Source organism: Larimichthys crocea, chromosome XIII, assembly GCF_000972845.2.
Source record: "Larimichthys crocea isolate SSNF chromosome XIII, L_crocea_2.0, whole genome shotgun sequence".
NCBI lineage: Eukaryota > Metazoa > Chordata > Actinopteri > Sciaenidae > Larimichthys > Larimichthys crocea.
Genome location: NC_040023.1, coordinates 42,495,587 through 42,517,552, shown reverse-complemented (window position 1 = coordinate 42,517,552; position 21,966 = coordinate 42,495,587). Strand labels below are relative to the sequence as shown.

General features: G+C 41.9%; 2 protein-coding genes across 2 annotated transcripts; one reads left to right on the top strand and one right to left on the bottom strand.

Moving 5' to 3' along the window:
- Positions 1 to 10,617: 10,617 nt before the first annotated feature.
- cdca5 (cell division cycle associated 5) lies at positions 10,618 to 11,665 on the bottom strand. Its single transcript, XM_010734079.3, has one exon. The coding sequence runs from the start codon at positions 11,627 to 11,629 to the stop codon at positions 10,868 to 10,870; it is 762 nt and encodes a 253-aa protein (XP_010732381.1). The 5' UTR covers positions 11,630 to 11,665; the 3' UTR covers positions 10,618 to 10,867.
- An 89-nt stretch (positions 11,666 to 11,754) lies between these two features.
- Positions 11,755 to 21,459, top strand: psmb2 (proteasome 20S subunit beta 2). Its single transcript, XM_010734080.3, has 6 exons — positions 11,755 to 11,981; positions 12,468 to 12,590; positions 12,750 to 12,820; positions 20,001 to 20,163; positions 20,548 to 20,597; positions 21,241 to 21,459. The coding sequence occupies exons 1-6, from the start codon at positions 11,891 to 11,893 to the stop codon at positions 21,340 to 21,342; spliced, it is 600 nt and encodes a 199-aa protein (XP_010732382.1). The 5' UTR covers positions 11,755 to 11,890; the 3' UTR covers positions 21,343 to 21,459.
- Positions 21,460 to 21,966: the final 507 nt, after the last annotated feature.

The following is a 21,966-nucleotide window of genomic DNA, read 5'->3' as shown; positions in this document are numbered from 1 at the left end:
GTTTTCTCAAGAGCACATTGAGGGGAGCCCCGGCCGGGACCCGCCCATAGATTATCTGGCTGTCAGTGAAAGCACGGCTGGGAGCGGCAGGTGCGTGTGCCAGGCACGGGGGGTCGCGGGGGGCCCCGGTGACCATGCAGAGGGTGGTGAGCTATGGAGAATGCTACGCAGCTGTCGGCAGGAATGTTTGCAGATTGTCACTTCCATTTAACTTGCTCTTTTTCTTTTCTCTCCTCCCTCCCCACCAAGACCTAGAGATGGAGCTGGCCTCCCAGGTTTCCCCTCCCACTTTCAAGCCACAGAGATAGGGGATAAACAGTGACACCCTGTCCACAAAAGCGTCAAGCGATGCGGGTCAACCCCGCCTCAGTGCCGTGAAATTGTGGATTAAACTGATAAGCAGCAAGAACGATACAGATCCCGCATTTTTGAGGGAGTTTTATGGGACTAAATGAATGCCAAGTAACTCATAAGGGAGGGTTAACACACTCTTTAACTCCGTCTCACTTTAGTCCCCAGAGGCTTCTTTCATACAGGTTATTGGATTTCAGCTTTTTGAAGCACAGACATCAACATATGGTGGTGGTCTGTAGATGAAGCTGAAGCTGTTTAATAATGCAGCTCATGAATTTATCTCTGCAACTTTGCCAAAAATGAGTCAAATAACACAAAGAATGCAAATTGTTCACCACCTAAATTCACACTCTAATCTTTTTTGTCATGTGGCCTTTTATCTTAATTTTCATGCATTCACATTCAAGTCTGTGTATTAATACCACAATTCATTAATCAGTGAAGATAGTCGTCCCACATATTGACCCGCATAGGCTGCGTCTTTGCCTGGAAATGGCCTCTTTGCACCATACTGTGGTGCTCTAATCTCTGCCGTCCAAACTGTGTCCCCTTCCAAAACTGTGGCCTGAGGCTATGTGTGGGTCCGCAACATAATCCCCCTCAAAAGTCTGCAGTCCCTGTTGTTCCACTGGGGTTTGGTAGAAGTGCTACACAACACTGTTTTTTTCACACCATCTTCTAGCAAAAAGGGATTAATGTCCCACCATTATGAAGAATGAGAATGAATAACAAACAGTCATCTGTTTATCCCGCACAATGAAATAAAGGAAAGAGTGTCCTTGTGCTTTTTATTGAGCTGTGTTAATTGAGGTGGCACATGAAATGAGTTACCATCCGATGTTTTAAGAATTCATTGAATTCATTTCTAAACTGATAAATTTGGTGTCTGCATGTTTTTATGTAGAGAATTCAATATTAGATCAGATTTATGCCACAAAATACGTATCATCATGATAACAATAAATGAACAGAGGTCTTCTGTATTTTTTGATTTGTCTTATTTTTGTTTTTGTGAAATTAGAGGTTTAATTACCTGACAAGACGGGAAATATTCAAATGCTGGATATTTTCTAAGTTGGTTGTAGTTGATTGTCTGTATTTGGCTGTATTTTTAGACTTCATATGTACTTCTATGTATCCCTTGTCTTGTGCAGAAAATTTTGAAACACTATTTACACCTTAAAATTACGAAAAAAGAGGTAGAATAAAATGAGTAGTTAAATAAAAAGTGGGAAATCTAAAAAAATAAAAAATATAGAAGAACAGAGATTTTAGAGAAGCCTCACAACTTCACCTGGTATGGAATGACCTGTAAATTATGGCAATACTTATTACATTCACTGACTTTATGACTCTCTGCTTGTGCTGCTGTACACTAGATTTATATTTCTGCATTTACCATCTCGTAACTGCTGTCACTTTACTGAAAATGTCTGCTGTGTATAGCTGCTTTAACATTTAACATCTTCTGCTGAGACTGGATTATAACTCAGTCCACTGCAGCAAGAATTGGACAATGCAGCTACAAACAAGTATGATGACAATGAAATATGCAACAATATGTATGAGTGACTTTGTTCTTAGCAGAAAAATTATAGTAAATTTTTTGTAAATTTTTTCAAATTTAATTTTAGAAACTTCATAAATCACGTACACGTGAAAATATTTTTCCGCATTTGAAACACAGAACACAGATGCACATGCACAGGATCACACATAGTGGCAAATGCCTAATACACACACACAGCGCCCGGGGAGCAGATGTTGTTGGGGGGGTATGGTGCCTTGCTCAAGGGCACCTCAGTCATGGCAAGGAGGTGGGCTGACACCCAGCTGTCAGTTCATCTTTCCAATCTTCGAGCAGTGAGAGCGGGGATCGAACCGCCAACCTTTTTGTGTTATTGGACGACCCACTCTACGACCGGCCAAAATGCAATAGATAGCAATGTACTTAACCATTTGACTGTTGTAACATTGCTATAATAATGTTAATGTGGCTAAATTGACATTTTAAAAAAATACAAAAAAGGGAGAAATTAAAGAGACTCTTGGTACATTTTTCAAATCAACATAAATAACACAAAATAAGTGAGGACTTAAAGACACTTTTGGCCCTATGTGTCTCCTCCCAGCTGTGGAATTATTATTTATCTGCCTTGCATATTTTTCCCTTTTTGGTCTTTATTTTCCAACATTGAGTGGAAAATGGACAAATCACTCGCAAGAATTGCTTCATGACAACAATAACACAAAAAAACATATGATTAATGGGACCAAATCTAAAATCTAAGGATAAGTAATTAAGACTAGTGTTTCCTTCAGCACCGTGTTTAAATGTTTTCTTCTGTGTCATAGGATTTATATTTATTGCCAGTGCATCTTTTGACATTTTATATAGTTTTCTTTTCCAACAGACTGAATTATAACAGGCCAAATGGACAATGCTGCTACAAACAATAATCTAGCCTCACAAAAACAGTTTATAGGATATCGTTGGAAAGAACAATGCTCTGCTGGAGAAAAAAATATTTTTTAATGTGACAAAAATACAAAAAGTGAGAAATTAAAGACACCTTTTGGCCCCAAGTGTCTCCTCTGTGCCGTGGACTCTTTTCGCTCCATATTTGCTGGATTATATTATATTTCCTCTTAAAACTAGACAAGAATAGCCTCATGACAACAAAGTATGTGAGCAAAAAAAAGAAAAAAGAATGATTTATTAATGTGACCAAATCAACCTAATATACAAGCAATAAAGACAGAAAAATGTGTTGTTAAACATGCTTTCTAGTCATCTATAGTCATATCATCAGTTCATCTTTGGCACTTTTGCTCAGTATTTTTCAACATGCCCCAGATCATAACTCAGTATTTTTTAAATTGACCTTTTAGCAGAAATGGGTGATGGCCAATGCCACAAAATCCTATAAAAAGTGAGAAATGACTAAATGTCCCGTCTGCATCTCCTTAAACTGTCTCCTATGTATCATTCCTTGAACATTCCTCTTCTTTCTATCCTTTCCCTTCCTTTATATCGCTCAGTATTCTCCAACACACACTGGATCATAAACTCTGTATCCACAGCTGTCAAAACGGACAATGCAGCTGGTAACGAGAATATGAAAATGAAATATGAAACAGTAGTGTGATAAACTGGTAGATAATCATCTTTTCATTAAACTTTCATCCCTAGTGACTTAAATATTCAAGAGCCCAATTACAGAGCTTGTATCTCTCTCTCTCACTCTCATTCTCCCTCACTCTCGCTTTTCTTAACAAGACCAGTCAGGGGGGTGGGGTTGAGTGGCTTAAGGGTTTAGTGAGAGCATCATTATGGAGCAGGTCACACGGGGGGAAAGAGATGACCCGTCGTCCCTCATTGAGGACGGGGAGCAGCAGGCCTGACACAAGCCTGTCCAAATACTGGGTGTAAGAATAGGAGGAACGGGGATGGAAAGGCAGCAGACAGACGTGTAGAGTGTGCAGCCATGCAGGTCTGACCAACGGATGGAGGGATAGTGAAAGAGACAGACAGATACACAGACAGACAGACGAGCAGAGAGAGAGGAGTATAGATTTTCCAGGCAGATAGTGGAAAGATGTGTGCATCCTGATGAGTGCCACAAACAGGGCACATGACTCTCTTGTCTGCCTGTTTCTGTGTGTGTGTGTGTGTGTGTAATGTGTGTGTAAGTGTGTGTCAGTGTATTAGCAGTCAGAGCCCTGAAGCCCACAGGCGATTCCTGTGTGTGCTTGCGATAAAGGGAAAAAGGGAGGAAGTATAACGGTGGAAGCAGGGCATGGAGGAGGGGTGGGTGAGAGGAGAGATGAGGAAGTTGGTTGAGAGGGGTGGGTGGTGGTGTGTAGAGAGAGAAAGAGAGAGAGAGAGAGAGAGAGAGAGAGAGAGAGAGAGAGAGGAAAGAGCATCCAGCAGAGCAGGGAGCTTCCTCTGTGCTGTCAAAGCCTCTGGATCATGTCCCCATTGGTCTTTCACTTTCACACACACAAACATGCACACACACACACACACACACACACACACACACACACACACACACACACACACACGTTCCTGCTCTCTTCTCCCTCAAACCAACCCCTCTCCTCCCTCCCTCCCTCTCATAAAAATAGTGTCTTGGCAGGGTAATTAAGAATGGCCTCTAAACACAGGAGTATGGCAGGAACGCTCCAGATGAAAGTAAATGATTAAAATAATTACAGGCTGAGAGCTGACGAGCCGGAGTGTGGGGTGGCCGCCGGACATTTGTCGGTAATTAGATAATTAATCTGAATGCAAATGATGAGCCCTAACGAAGCAGTCAAGCTGAACCAGCGACAACTGCCGTGAGTGAAATGTGAAGGGGAGGGGGGGGGGGAAGCAGAGGAGAGAGAGAGGGAGAAAAAATAACACATGAATATGAGTGTAAAATATCCATCCTCCCCCCAAAATCAGCATGAACGGGCTCAAAAGTAAAATTAGCACAAGCTGAAGCAGCAGCATTGTGAATCAATAATAGCTCACAAAACACCCCCCTACTCCACTCTGTTTGTAACTTTCAGTCATAGTGACAAGCAGACATGAATAACTTGTTAAAAATATATAAAAGGCGAGCCACCATGTGTTATGCTCTGCAAAAAAAAAAGAGTAAAAAGTAATGTCTCCTCTCACAGGGAGCTGAAATGCCAAATGAAGGGTATGAACATGAAATGGCACCTGAGGAACAAAACAGAGCACGCTTTGCACACCCTAAAATGCGTGAGCAAATTGTGGATTTACTCCCTTGCTGCTGCATCTCCTGCACCTTCCTCACTCATTATCTCTCATGTGTGTCTTTCTCACTCACAAATACTAGCTGCATGTTGTGCGTGCTCGCTGCAGATGTAAATAACCAGCTTCATAGGTTATTCAGATATAACAGCTGTAGATATACTTGTCAGCCTCTGCTGGATCACTTCTTCAGGTTTATTTATTACCATTCCACCTAATGCATAGTTGTGTTGCCATGAAAGGTGCAGCAGTTCTGCCTGCAAAAGGAAAGAGCATCTTTTAATATAGTATTATGATAAGTGATGTACTGAATACTGATGAACAGAAGTAAACTTCAACAGCAGCATGAACCAAGTGTCTCCCAAATCGTGCATTACAACAGCTGTGACTTTCATGAGAGGAAAATTCCCAAATCTCATCTGTCGATAGAAAAAGAAGGAGCGATTCTGTTGTTATAGTTCTGGGTATTGTACATTTTTGGGAATTACTGCAGAATTTGCCAAAACAAAATGTTCTTTTTCAATGGCTCACTTTGCCATCCATCTATCACTGATTCTTTTTCATTTTACAAATCTTGTGTGCTCTAAACCCAACTAATCCTGTGAAACTTTAATCAAGTTCAAATCAAATCAAATTTTATTCGTATAGTCCAGACTCACAAAACACATTTTCCCTCTGAGGGCTTTACCATCTGTACAGGGAGTGACACCCTCTGTCCTTAGACCCTCGGTTCAAGTGAGGAAAAACTTGCCCACAAAAAACCTTTAACAGGGAAAAAAGGTGGAAGAAACCTCAGGAAGAGCCACAGAGGAGGGATCCCTCTCCCAGGACGGACAGACGTGCAAATCAACAGAGACATATTGTACAATTAAAATGCTAGTCCTACAGCAGCATAACTAAGGGATGACCGGAGCCAGCCTTAACTATAAGCTCTATCAAAAAGGAAAGTCTTAACTCTACTCTTAAAGGTGTTGACCGTGTTAACACAGTCTCCTCTGAACAGTCTCCTCTGAGTGTTTGATGGTTTTTGAGACTGCACATGAGACACATTCATAGTTGTTGAAATGTTCTGGACTGAATGTCCTAAAGTAATGATGGACTGAGCCAGCCCTAACTATAAGCTCTATCAAAAAGGTCAACACTTTTAAGTCTACTCTTAAAGGTGTTGACCGTGTCTGCCTCCTGAACCCAGAATGGTAGTTTGTTCCACAGAAGAGGAGCCTGATAGCTGAAACCTCTGGCTCCCAATCTACTTTTGGAAACTATAGGATCCACAAGGAACCCAGCGTCCTGAGAGCGCAGTGTTCTAGAGGGGTAGTAAGGTATTATGAGCTCTTTTAGATATGATGGTGCCTGACCATGAAGAGCTTTGTATGTAAGAAGAATTTAATTTAAATTCTATTCTAGATTTAACAGGTAGCCAATGCAAGAAAGCCAAAATGGGAGAGATGTGATCTCTGATCCTGGTTCCTGTCAGAACATGTGCAGCAGCATTTTGAATTAACTGCAAAGTCCTAAGAGACTTATTAGAGCAGCCTGATAACAAAGAGTTACAATAGTCCAGCCTAGAAGTAACAAATGTGTGGACTAGTTTTTCCGCGTGAGATACAATGTGTCTGATTTTGGCGATGTTACATAAGTGGAAGAATGCAGTCCTTGAAATTTGTTTTATGTGGACGTTAAAGGACAAATCCTGTTCAAAAACAACTCCAAGATTCTTTACAGTGGAGCTGGAGGCCAGGGTGATCCCATCTAAAGTAACTAAGTCTCTAGATAGAGAGTTTCTGAGGTGTTTGGGTCCAATTACAAGAACTTCAGTTTTGTCTGAATTTAACATCAGAAAATTGTAGGTCATCCAACTTTTTATATCCTTAAGGCATGCTTGGAGTTTAGTTAACTGATTGGTTTCATCAGGCTTGATCGATAAATATAATTGGGTGTCGTCAGCATAACAATGAAAATTAATGGAGTGATTCCTAATAATGTTCCCTAAAGGAAGCATATATAAACTGAATAGAAGTGGTCCTAGCACAGAACCTTGTGGGACTCCATGACAAACTTTGGTATGCATGGAGGATTTATCACTGACGTGAACAAACTGAGATCGATCTAACAAATATGACTTAAACCAGCTTAGGGCGGTTCCTTTGATGCCAATTTGATGTTCCAGGTTCTGTAAAAGAATTTGATGGTCAATGGTGTCAAATGCGGCACTAAGATCTAACAGGACAAGTACAGAGATGAGTCCTTTGTCTGATGCCATTAGGAGGTCATTTGTAACTTTGACTAATGCGGTCTCTGTGCTATGATACACTCTAAATCCTGACTGAAAATCCTCGAATAAACTGTTCTTATGAAGAAAGTCACATAGCTGATTAGCTACAGCTTTCTCAAGTATCTTAGTGAGAAAGGGAAGGTTTGATATCGGTTTGTAGTTGGCTAAGACCTCTGGGTCTAGAGTGGGCTTTTTAAGAAGAGGTTTAATTACAGCTACTTTAAAGGACTGTGGTACATATCCCGATAATAAAGACAGATTAATCATATCCAATAAAGAAGAAGGGCTAACTAGAGGTAAAACACCCTTGAGCAGCCTGGTTGGGATGGGGTCTAAGAGACAGGTTGATGGCTAGATGAAGAAATTATTGAAGTTATTTGATGAAGGTCGATGGGAGAAAAAATATATAAATATATTTTAGGTTTAACAGCTGTGTCCAAACTTGCTGTATCAGAATGCAGATCAATGTCTGTTGAGGGCAAGAGGTGATGGATTTGGTCTCTAATAGTTATAATTTCATCATTAAAGAAGCTCATGAAGTCATTGCTACTTAGACCTAAAGGAATAGATGGCTCAGTAGAGCTGTGATTCTCTGTTAGCCTGGCTACAGTGCTGAAGAGAAACCTGGGGTTGTTCTTATTCTCCTCTATTAATGAAGAGTAGTAGACTGCTCTGGCATTACGGAGAGCCTTCCTGTATATTTTGAGATTATCTTGCCAGACTAGATGAGATTCTTCCAGTTTAGTGGCACACCATTTGCGTTCAGATTTACGTGCCTCTTGCTTTAAGTTACGAGTCTGCTGGCTATACCATGGTGCTAGCCTTCTTTGTTTAATTATCTTCTTTTTCAGAGGTGCAATAGAGTCTAGAGTTGTTCATAATGAGCCTGTAGTACTATCAACAAGATGATCTATTTGTGAGGGGCTAAAGGAAGCAGACAAGTCCTCTGTTACATTGAGACATGGGATTGAATTCAATGCTGAAGGAATCACTTCCTTAAATTTGGCTACAGCACTATCAGATAAACATCTGCTGTAGGAGTTTCTGCAAAAAGGCTTATAGTCCAGTAATATGAACTCAAAGGTTATTAAAAAATGGTCAGACAGAAGAGGATTCTGTGGAAAGACTATTAGATGATCAATTTCAATGCCATATGAGAGAACAAGATCAAGAGTGTGGTTCAGACAATGAGTCGGTTTATTTACACTCTGACAGAAGCCAATTGAATCTAATAAAGAGATAAACGCAGATAAAAATTCAGAGTAAGGACCTGGAGCTCGATATACTGTAACAAATAAAATTGTCCTAAGAACAAGGCTAAGAACAAGACTTTCAAATGAATTATAATTTAGTTTAGGTTTGGGATTTATTAATAGACTTGAGTCAAATATAGCTCCAACTCCACCACCTCGACCAGTACTTTGAGGAATATGAGTATTACAATGACTGGTAGGAGTGGATTTATTTAAGCTAACATATTCATCCTCCTGCAGCCAGGTTTCAGTGAGGCAAAACAAATCAATATCATAATCAGATATTAATTTATTGACTAAAACAGTTGGTTTTAGTCAACTTCAGTTTGGTATCTTGGTAGAGTCTAAATGGTGACAAAATTATGAAAAATTCAAAGTATGTATCAGAACATTTTTGATGTTTGTGTCAGTTTTTTCCTGCTACAGACACATTCCAATCAGAGGCTCTAGTTACTATAGTCTTTAGACTAGAGAAAAATGGAAAAATAGCCTGTTTGGATTAGACTGAATTATCTTAAGAAAACCTTCTCTTGCTTTAAATTCTGTCCCGTGATGTTAACCGAACTACCGGGATACCAAACTGGAGCTGTTTTGATCTATTCTCCGTGAGATTAACACTATTCTTGATTTCTTTCGGTGTACTACATTGAGTTAATTTTCCTATTCATCAAATGATTCAGTGAGCTCTTGTGGCCTGTACAGATTCAGATTTCCCTTTAAATTAAAATTCTGTTATTTAAAGTCAAACAAATCAGTTCAGAGCCTGTTAATCTGAGAGGAGGCTGCACAGTTAGAGGCAGGCATGAGGCTTAATAACACCCCTCCTTGTTAGTACAAATTATGCAACACATCCACTTACACCTTTAAGAGACTCTAGAGGAAAGCGTTTTACTTGCAGACAGATCGCCCACTCACTCATTCAGTCTGTCTCATCACAATCACTGGAGACCAGTGTGGTGTATGGGAAGGTGCTGTAATCCAACATGTTCGCTTATTAAGCCCTGAGCAGGTTAACGTCATCAGTACATGACGTCATCATGTGCCCAAAATCTGAGCTCTACACAGAGTCACATTTTAGCTCAGAATATGATGATTGATTATATAATATAATATAACTTTGCTTAAATATTATACAACCAGCACAACACGTTAAATGAAACGGAGCTTCTACTAAAACGGTAATATTGCTGAACCCAGACTGAGCAGATGATTTGGTGTTGAGCTCTTTTTATGAAAGGCTATGTGTAATTTTAAATACTGCAAATGTATTTGTTGGTTTCATTAAAATTAAGCAATCACTGCCAACATGAAGAATTTCTGCAGAATAGTAGTACGACTAAAAGAACCTTTAAGTGTGGTCTTCATATTAATAAAAGTATTTATTTACATTTACAGTCGAGCAAAAATAAAATATATAGATATTGTTCCAGCGTTTACAAACTACAGTTTCCACTTGTAATTACAAATCATATTAAACTGGTGGTGCAGTGATCAGCGCTGTCACCTCACAGCAAGATGGTCTGAACCACAGCTGGGGCCTTTCTGTGTGGAGCATGTTCTCCTTGTGTCTGTGTGGGTTCTCTCTGAGTACTCTAGCTTCCTGCTACAGTCCAAACACAAGAACCTTAACAGGTTAATTGGTGACTCTAAATTGTCCGTAGGTGTGAATTTGAGTGTGAATGTTATTTTTGTCTCTATGTTCTCTGTGATAAACTGGCGTCCTGTCCATGTTGTACCCGCCTCTCGCCCTAAGTCAGCACAGATAGGCTCCAGCCCCACCGTGACCCTGATGAGGAGAAGAGGATAATACCCTCCTACTGGATAATGGATGGATATTTTCCTTCTATGAATTATGTGCACAGTCAAAGCCTGTTGAAAAAAACCAAATGCAGCGTTGTTGAGTCAGACCTTTAACATGACAAATGCTAAATGTGTGTAAATGCTTCAATAATAACCAAAACAAAGAACATGGTTTAGGTTTTTATCCAACTACTGGCGACACACTCACATGTAAATATAACAACACATAATAACTACATTAAGAGCATTTCAATGAATAACCAAACATAATAAACTCCAAAGAATCAAAATGTACAAAGTATAGAGCTGGACATGAGGCACATGTTTGGAATCTGAAGCACACACAGTCACACAGAGTCAGTGTTTTCATGCTATGACAGATCCATTCAGCCTTTCAGAGTCTGTCAGTCCCGGTAATTACTCCACGACCAGCTCAAAGCCTTCTGCCTCCTCAAACTCAGCGTTCATCTTGGCAGCCATTTCGTCCAGCTCTGTGGCGTCAATCTGCTGGACCTTCTTCCTCCTCCTTTTCTCCTTCACCACAGCCACTCCAGGGATGTTTGTATCCGGCTCGGGGAACGCTGAACCACAGTCATCCGCCTCAAGCAAAGACGTGAATGAATTCACAGCAGACAAAGATCCAGAAACCTCCACAGCTGTCTTGGACTGTCCGACTCTCCGGACCACCTCGGGGGTGCTCAGCTTCTCAAAGCCGAACAGGGTCTCTCGTGGGTCGGGGCTGTTGATGGACTTATCGCTGAGCCTGCTGTAGGACCGGCGCACTTTTTGCGACCTCACCGCGTCCTCTGGATCTGCTAGCGGCTGCTGGGGACGAGATGAAGGCGGCGGCGACGAAGGGAGGATCGGTGAGGGCATAGCGGCCTTCTTCTTCTTCTTTTCCGAGGAGGGACCGCCTTGGCCCGGGACAGGACCTGGGGTGGAGACCTTCGGCTTCTTCTGCTGGATGCATCCTGGCGTGTTCTCCTTGTTGTGCTCAGACGGTGCGACGGTTTTTCTGGGCGCTATTTTCCTCACAGTGATGGAACGTTTAATGCCAACAGAGGGCAGCGCCATTTTGTTGTCAGCCTGAGGAGAGCTGAGCCGCGCGGAGCGTCTCCGCTGCGAGTCCCTCGGGTTATTAGATGCCGCCATTACTCTTTGAGGACTCCCTTCGTTCATTGCGACTTTTCTTTTCTTGGAGCCGCTTCTCTTGAATGTACGTCACAGTCTCAGCGGTCTCACAGCACAGACACGACGACAACAATCCGCTCAAATTGCCCGCCAGAGTCGCGCAGAAAGGACGCCTGGGTTTTGTTTTCCGGTGACGACATCAGTCTGCGCCACACAGCTCAAAGTTTTGCTGTGTAATCTGCGGAGGCTAACGGGCGCTACTAGCTGTGTGTGTTATTAAAGTCACTCAGCTCCTATCTGCTTCTCACAATGGAATATTTAATCGGGATACAGGGGCCTGACTTCGTGCTGGTCGCCGCAGATAACGTCGCAGCCAGCAGCATCATCCAGATGAAACACGGTATGACAACGCGCCGAGCCGGTGGATGTAGCTGCACCGGCTAACAGAGCTAGCTGTGATCACGCTCCTCGTTAACGCTTCAAAGCCTGTGCTGCTGATAATGTTTTTCTAATGAACGCTGGTGTGTGTGAAAGTGTCCCTGATAGCACAGTGAGCACAGTCACAGTGTACCTGAGGTAAATGTGCTGGCAGAGCTAAAGCAGCTAACTCACTTTACCTTTAAGAGGCTTCGGTTAAATAAATCGCTCTCGTTCCGTTTTTACACCGTCCGGATGTTTTTCTGACCATAACCTACAACAATATGTACAGAGTAAATGTCACGCGCCGCTCTGAGGTCAACAAATCCACGTCTGCGTTTTAAAAAGTCATGCTAACGTTAGCAAGGTTAGCATCTACTGAGGGAGCAGGCGTCTGTCAGTGAAAGTGAAAGTGACTGCTGACTAACGTGAACCTTCTGATCCGTGAGTTCTGTTCTTTGTCTTTCAGACTATGACAAGATGTTCAAACTGAGTGAGAAGATTCTGCTTCTGTGTGTCGGAGAAGCTGGAGACACGGTCCAGTTCGCAGAGTACATTCAGAAGAACGTGCAGCTCTACAAGATGAGGAACGGTAAGGACGCGTGGACGTGTCTCCTTCCCTCTGCCGAGGAGCCTCCACTTAAACTAAAATGTCTAGTGATTGACACTGATGTCATACTGGAAGGCAAACTGTATTTGCTGAAGACACACGCACCTAAAACCTGTTCTGTTTTGCCTCTCATGTCACCAGGGTATGAGCTCAGTCCATCTGCAGCAGCAAACTTCACGCGGAAGAACCTTGCAGACTACCTTCGGAGCAGGGTAACTATCATCACAAACACTCAACCCTTACAGGATATATGTGTTGTCCTCATGAGCTCTAAACTGTCTTTGTAGTTTTATCAGGTTTATCTAGTTAGTTTTATCTCTTAAAAGATGTGTCTGAGTTTTGTGGGAACACTATGGATGGCTAACACATCATAACTGCTAGTTATACTGTTAATTTAAGTTGGAATATAACAGCTCGATCTATAATTTGACAAATTCAGACCAGTGTCCGATGATGGCACACTTAAAACCCTCTTGGCCTTGGCATACAGCAGTCTTGGTTTGTGAGGTTCATGCTCTACATTGATTTGATCTGTTTGGACTGATCAAATAAATATGGCTTTAAAAAAGACTAAACAATCAAGCTTGCATGGGCAATTGGGTAATTGCATGGGCTTGTAATTAACTCGTATTACCAGAAACATTCATTAGACATTTGTTCACTTTTTATTTGTGTGGTTGTTTGAATCAATTGTACCTCTTGGCATTGGCCTGATCTCACTGCTGTGGTCTTTTACTGTCAGCCCGTTAAACAGTCATCAGCTGTCCCATAAAGCAGTGATGGTAACCATTACTTTGGCATGCCCTGGGAGCACTGTGTCTGTTACTGTGAACAGTTTGATGAAAGATGTGACTATAATCATAACCGATAATTGCCTTAGTCGATAGGCACATTTTCTTATTCGACCCTCACATGAAGAGAAGAGCTGTTTTTGTGGATCAACTGTAACAACAATGTTACAGCATTGAGTTTTTATTGAAGGACATGAGTTTCTTGGTGTACAGTGAGTTGATATACATTTATTTATTTATGTAAGACATAAATCAACATTTTTTGAGTAGTACCAGTTGTTCACACCTTCCACTAACCAAAGTGTTTTCAAGATGGAGAGATGAGTTCAGATCAAACATGGAAACAGTCGGGCACATTTGATTGAAGTAACTTTCATAAAGTAATTCCATCAAAACAAACTGAAGAAATTTCATTCTAGTCCAGTTCCTTGTACTACACTGTGAGACATGATTGTGTAAAAATGAAAGTGAAGCTGCTGCATCATCTGCTGCATTTTGTGTTGCCACATATTCAAATGTATTCCATGTATTCTTTTTCAAACTCGCTGCAAAGACTTTGGACATGGGGATCTTTGTATATTTTCTCAGTAGCTAATTAATCCCCTGTACTGGTGGTCACCCTTTGAATTAAGCATATTCATCATGAAGTAATGAGGGAACATATACCTATAAATATTTTAATTTCTATTTTAGCTTAATTACATTCCTCTGTTAGCATTTGCAATCTCATTTTGCTTTAGGGAATAACTGATAGAATCACAAATTAATTCCCATAAGTTAAAGTAATACTCGCTTGAAATGACAGGGGCAGTCACCATATGTGGTAGGTTTACTCATCCATATCCAAGATGTTTTTGTTTCCGCTGAAAATGTTTGGCTAAAACAGGAAATGAAAACACTTTAACACATCAAAAGCCTCATTTTTCTTGATGATGTGACGCTGCTGCGATGTCGTATTCCTTCAAAGTTCAGATGGGAATGAGGTCTCCCCTGCAATCATACTTGTGTTTGTGTCATTATCAGCTCGAGACGTCCAAGCCAAGCTTGTAGATGCATTTTGACAGAGTCGGGTACATTTGTGGGCTTGTTGTGAATGATGACAGAGGTTTCTCCCTTTGAGACTTCATGACAGCACCTGAGCCTGCAGCACTGTCCCCCCCACACCAACTGCACCATTTCACAGGCTCTATTATGAAAATGAAACCATTTTGACATTCAGTACAAAAAATTCTGCCAAAACCAAACTGTCAAAAAAAAAAAAAAAATCCGAAAGGTGCAGATACCTCATTAGTTATGTAAACTTGGATTTACAGCCAGCTAATCTATCTGTCTGCATGTTTGTGAGTTGACGTCTTTTTTAAATTTATGCTGAACACATTGAAAAGCGCTGTGCTGAGTGATTGTGTTTGTCCTAGAGGCCTTGCAGACACATGAGAACCGCACAGAAACAAAATACACTCTTATACCAGGCAGCACATATAGGATGGCACAGCAAGAACAACACACTCTCTGAAATCAGTTTTACAAATGAATAAGTTGTAAGAATACTGTCCACATTTTAAAGACGTTTTTAAGGTCAGATTGCGACCATTGTTTCCCTTTAATAAAGTCAAGTGAATGATCACAGATATCAGATCTCAGATATGTACAACTCAGACGTGCTTTGAGGAAAACGGCTCAGTCTGAAGTGACAAATGTGTCCTGTTTTAAAACGGGAAGTCTGATCAAAGAACAAATAAACATGTCACAGAAACTGACCAACATTTGAGACCCCGTGCTATAAACTTCTATCACACAGTGGCCTATGTGTTTTCAGATGTAGTGCACTGTGCTCGAGTCAGTCCTGCTTCTCTTTCTGTGCATTGTCTCTTGCACTAATTTGTTAAGAGTAGTGCAGCCGTTGCCTGTCACAATAGCAGAAGGGTGAAAATAATTACAAAAAACAATTAGTGTAGCAGAGAAGGGAATGTGGGACACATCGAACGGGGGATAGGGGTAGAGCAGGAGCAGCAGCAGCAGCAGGAGGAGGAGGAGTGGTGGTCCCAGGGGGAAACAACCAGACCCAGTGGACAACACTACAGAGTGTGAGAACGAGTAGGAGTCAACATGCACACAAATACAATATGCATGCACGCAGAGGGACCTATAGCATCAGGATCATTTTATTCTGTCAAGGTTGTACATGTTGTGGAGGATAACATTTATATTCATGTCTTGCCATAAGCTGCAAGTGTATCGTTATTTTTGTGCCTCACGGAGATGAATTTGGTTTTATGAGTGCAGATTTACTAATGCCGCGCTCTCAGGAGTGCTCAGAAACTGAAGCAATAGCAGTTTCTCCTCTGCATCCCACACCTTCCTCAAGCTATGCTCCTCTCACATTCATCAACCTCCAGAGTACACGGACATTTGCAAATTATGTTGGATAAACAGGTTTTTTCCCCCCACAACATCTTGACTATGTCAAATATGTAATGTGTGTTGTCCATTTGAATGTGGAACAGAAAGCTATCATTTGATATGAAGTAGAAGTAACAGATATGCAGGAGCAGGCAGATGAAATGTTTTTTGTGTCCTTCATAACTTTAGACCTGCAATTAATGCTTAATGATTGTCATCCTCCATCAGTCTGCATCAGGACATTAATCATTTGGTCAGAAAATGGTCAAAAATAAAACGATTAAAGATAAACAGCTTGCACTCGTGCATGTACAGCATAGATCAACTTGATGGAGGTTAAGGCCATTTGTTGACTGAATCCAAATGTTCTGTGGAATGGTTAAAAACCGCCTGTAGTCCAAGACTATTCTCAATTCCTGTCTGGGGAACTGGCTGCATATGTTTGAATTTATTTTAATTAATCTGATTAAATCATTGCAGATTAAAGTTTAGCCCAGACAAAGAGGGAAGATAATGATCTGCTTTTGTACATCTAATCTTTTTTTTTCCCCATCATCCTTAAATCATATTCTGAACCCCCACAAAAAACCCATCACGTGATCCCACTGGCATGTCCACAGCCTTAGGTTAAGAACCACTGGCTGATAAATTAATCAGTGCTATATTGTTAATTCTGATGGCCTTATTCCTGCAGGATAAATTACAGATGAGTCCTTTAGTCTGAAAGACGTCATACCCCAGTGGCTGCAGACCTCCGGGAGGTGTAGTTAGCTAATGTCAGCAGAGCATGTCAGTGCAGAGAAAGTGAAACCCTGCTCACATACGGCTGTGTGCTTACCAGCCTGGCGTCCAGAAAAACAACTTGGTAACCTCTGGAGTACTGCATTCACTCAAGCTTTAGAGAGGAGACAAAGAAAAAAACGAGCGGTAAGCATAATCACCTGAGGCCTCGACTCTGCTACATGCATATCAGTAATGATACACATGAAATTCACCGCAAAGCAAAACAACAACTGCAAAGTTTTCAGGGCATAGAAACTCAGCATGTGCTCTGCCTCTATTTGTTTTAGTTTCCTGTCTCATGTACTGAAATATCTGTGTATGAATTCAGATTAAATTGATGTGGAATTGACAGGTGGAGCAGTGTGGTAGTCAAGAAAGTTTAGCAGTCTTGGTGGGTGTAGGAGGCTGAGACATGAGGATACATTGATCATTGATATAGCAAACTCAGGGGAGGCAGATGGTTTATAAATATCACATTTGATTTTTTTTTTGGGAGATTATGTAGAAGCCTCACAGTCATCAGTTTGTATATGGGTGGTTGTTTGCTGAAGAAGTCAGAATGAATCAATGTGTAAAGTTTGAGCGGTTTGATTTATTTTTTACATTTTTCTATGAGGCCACAGCAACAGTTAGCCTGTGTGCTGCGCTGATCCACAGCTGGCCCCGTACGGGTTTGGACCATATTTTTTAGCACGGGCACAAATAATTACTGCCACCATATTGCACACAGCTCCTTTGCTCCTGCACAGATGAACAATTAATACAGCAGATTGAGTAGAAATGCCAATAAAGAGAACATGCCCCGGGGCAGGGTGAAAAAATAAGAGGGAGGGGAGGAGGTGGCAGGCAGGAAGGAAAGGATGGAGAGAGTGCTGGAACGTGGAAGAGTTGAAAGGATGAGTTTGTGACCACTTTTAGCGTCCTGTTTCTGTCACAGCTGAAGCTGTTTCTGCGCTGAGTCCTTCACTGTTGACACCTGACAGTCTGTATGAAGCAACCACCAGAAGAACATTAGCCTAGCCTACCATCAACAGTCAGAGCTAGAAATGGCCAGCCTGGTTTGTCTACAAGCACCTCTACAGCTCACTGACTGAGAGACTCTTTGATAATGTGAATGTGTGTGCTTTTTGTCCTTGTCTTAAAATAATAGTCAGTTAAATCTGTTTGTGTTTTGGACTGTTGAACAAAACTTGACTTTTGATAATCATTGTCTGTTTTATAGTCCAGCCAACTCAAAAAAGATGCTCAGATGAATTGATAATGGAGACAATGTGAGCTGCAGTCTTAATGAAAGGAGCAGAGTGTGTGCTGTATGTGATGAATCACAAGAGCCAGGGCTTGGTTTGTCCGTTCTGGGTTACTGTAGAAGCACAGTGTGGATATAAAGGCTCATTCTAAGGTAACAGAAAGAGAATGAGGCAGTTTTGCTCTAATGAAATCAGAGTTGACATATTCTGTAATTAGAGTGCTCCAAATCTGACACACTGCAACTTTAACCATGTACGCCGCATGTCATGGTTATATAGGGGTTAAATTCTGGACTGTCTCTTGGCTACCATTTCTCATCTTTGGACAGACCCAGGCTAATAGTTTCCACCTGTTTCCATTATTTGTGCTAAGCTTAGCCACCCAGCTACTGGCTCTAACTACAGTTGTACTGTACAGACATTAGAGTGGTAGCGACCTTCTCATCCAACTCTAGGCAAATGACGTGTTCAAACTATTCCTCCAAACCCGGTGGAAGGCGTCAGTAGCAGCGTGCAGGTGAAGCTTTGCTTTGGGTGCACGGCGGTCATCTTGTCTTGTTTGGCTGAGAGTGGGGGGGTGGGGGGGGTGGGTGGTGTGTAAACATATGTGTATTGTTTGCATGTGAAGCTGGGTGTGAGTTCAGGTGGCTGGGTTAACAAGGTGCCTGGTTCCCTCTGAGGTGACATGGGAAGGTTATTTTGATGCCAAGTCCATATTATTGTTACATTGTAACCAGTGAGGCAGGTGTGTGGTGGGTGGGGGTGATGCCACTGGGGCGTTCGCAGGCTCACGGAGGAGTTAAAGCACACACACACACACACACACACACACACACACACACACACACACAAACACACACAAACACACACAAAGATATTCATCCTGAGATTCACGCCCATTGTGCACACTCACAAACACAGTTTCTTCTGTGTGTGTGTGTGTGTGTGTATTCATGCCATCGTTAACACACAGACTAAAGCGCTGCCGCCGCTCCACAGGGAGTATAACGATCATCATTGCCCTTGTGGCAAACGTAGCGCTAACACACGAGTCACAGGAATAAGCAGGTCGGCTGAGAGATGAATTGGAATGAGAGGGCAGGTGTGTGGATCACAACTCGACTGGTGTCACATGAAACATATTGCTCGACAGGGAGTGCAATGTTCTCCTTTTCTTGTTGCATTTGAATCAAAGACTGCGCTGCTTCTACCTCTGTCAAGAATTTAGGCCATAAGTTGTTTTTGAAATCCCCCAAAATTGTCGAGCTTTAAAGGGATTTCTTTTAAACTGGGGAACAGTGGCTTGCAACAACGAAGAGAGAAAATTAGTGTTTTGGTGGAAGAGAAGGGAGAAGAGGCTGCAAGCGTAAAAGATGTAATTTAAAAAGAGAGAAGGGGGAGGCAAGAGAGGGGCAAGAGAAACGACTTTAGAAGTTTTTAATGAGCCCTGGCACTACTCCAGGGCACAGGGTGAAGGCGGCAGAGAGGGGAGGAGGGAGAGAGTTAAAGAAGGGATGAAGAGGGAGGGAGGGAGGGTGCGATGGAGGGAGAAACAGGGGCGCTGACTCCCAGCAGATGTCACACACTGCCAGTGACACCCCCCCCCCCCCCCCCCCCCCCCCCCCCCCCCCCGGGGCCCCCCCCCCCCCCCCTTCTCCTACACACACACACACACTGCTCATGTTTACAAATGTTTCTGGTGCTGGGTGAGTCTAGATTTCTTCAGATTCTGTTGCTGAGATGAAATCCATTTCACTTGTCACAAAGAAAGCACTCCACAGTTGTGGTGCTGAAAACTTCTTGAAGGATTCACACTGAAACGAGCCCTGCATTAGAACAGCACACAGGGCTGCACTGTCTGTGCTCATGGAGAGACAATGATAGTGAGGTCAATGGTAGAAATGCTGCTTCCACACTAAGTAATGTAGCAGAAATGTACACTCAGATATATGCGATGATGTCACGTTGCATGGTTCACATGCACACAGCCAGTGTAAGCATTTCATTCAATGAACACAAACATAGTATTGTAATAGAATAAATCTAAATGTGGGTTACAGCAGGATGTCAACATGTCAGTGAGTAGTTTGTGGATGACAGCTGCATCCCAGACCAACACATCTGTAATAATCTTATACATATGAATATGAATCCTCTCTCTCTGCATCCAGACTCCATATCATGTGAACCTGTTGCTGGCAGGCTACGATGACTCAGATGGTCCAGGTCTCTACTACATGGACTACCTGTCTTCCCTGGCCAAGGCCCCCTTCGCTGCCCACGGCTACGGAGCCTACCTCACTCTCTCCATTCTTGACCGGCACTACAGACCAGGTCAGCACAGAGAAATGCCTCATACATGTTATTTCTCTTTATTGTTCCTGTGAGACTGACTGCAAAGACAAGAGAAATCAAGAGTTTGTGTATAGCAGTGTATAGCACAGTGGTTATGGAGTTGGTGCAGACAGATGGTTTTATTTAATAAAGTTATTTTACCTAATATAAATTCTTACAACATGAACCATTCCTCTGTTCATTTTGTGGTGGACTGTAATGAAAATCTTCCCTATAAACTAGTATCAATTATTTTTGTAATTCTCGCTCCTCATGAACTCTCTTATGCACCACACTGAACATCCACATCACGTCTCTGTGTAGTAAATGATGTTTTTAATCTGTCATTTCAGCACGCTCATGTTCTCATGTTTTCTCTTCTAGATTTGACCCGAGATGAGGCTTTGGATCTGCTGAAGAAGTGTGTCGAGGAAGTGAGTTTAAGAAGTTTCTCTTCATTAATCTCTGTCAACGTGGTCTTCAGTGTGCTCAGTGTACTGTTGGGAACTTCACTCTCATCTGAATCATGAGCATTTGCTCTTTGGGAATCCACATCAAAAGTGAGACATGAGTGGCACTATTTAAGCATTGGGCCTGTTCAGTCCACACTGTCTGTGGCCTCTGTACAGCTGTCAGGTGCTGAGGAGCTGGACAGAGCTGTGGGTAAAGAGGTCTCGACCAACCACAGAAATTCACAAATAAAAATCCATTTTATGTCGGCTCCAACGAGAAGAACTCAACAGTTTGACTTATTAATTCACCAGCATGCTCACAGCCACACTGGGAGCCTTTACAAATTATTACAAATATTGTTAATAGGTTGACAACATATAAACAGGTAGATCTGTGTGACGAACAGATTCTGCTTCACTAAGCATGTCAAAAATAATCTGACATGGGGCTCAGTGTGGTTTGATTGGTGAGTGACGGGCATCAGAAAGCCTTTAGAATAATATTCAGTATTCTATCACTCTTCTACTCCTTTATTTTTGTTTGACTTGACTCTACATCCATTCTTTCTCTTTGTGCCTTCATCTTAACATTTCTTCCTCTGTCTCGTCTCTTTCTCTCCTCCAGCTGAACAGGCGCTTCATCCTGAACCTTCCCTCCTTCAACGTCCGTTTGATTGACAAGGAGGGCATCCATGACCTGGAGACCCTCACCTCCGGAACCAAGTGACCGCTCACTGTTGAACTATCAACTATCACACCCTTTTCTCTTTCCTTTTTTTTTTTTTGTACCATTGACCCTTGCTCTTTCTGTTTCAATAAAAAGTGACACACAGTTGAGATACAAGCTTCTTGTCCCTGTCGTGCTTTCTCATTGCTCTCTAGTCTACTCATCTGCACATAGAAAGAGAACAGCCTCCTGGCTGTGTACCACGGATAGCCGAGATGTGAATTATCACCACACGTCCATCCCTTCAACAATGAGGCCAACGAGCTGAAGGTGCAGAAAAATACTCAAGTTCCATTTACTAGCTTTTTGACCACAGCTCATGGTCTTCATCAGTGGATGCAGTTTATTCAGTTGTCATAGAAATGGCTCAGTTTTCACCTTCTGATGAGAACGATAAACTAAAAGAAAAAAAATGGACTTTGAGTTAAGAATTTTGTATTTATTTATGTCAATTATTCCTACACAATATTATACAATTAACTTTTAACACTAAAGTGATTTTTGGAAAAATTGTACAGAAGATTGAAAACAGTTCACAGATACATTTCAAATTACACCCTCAGTGAATTTGTCCTCACTTAATATTTGCTTCTAAAACAATTATGGTAACTCACAAATATTACT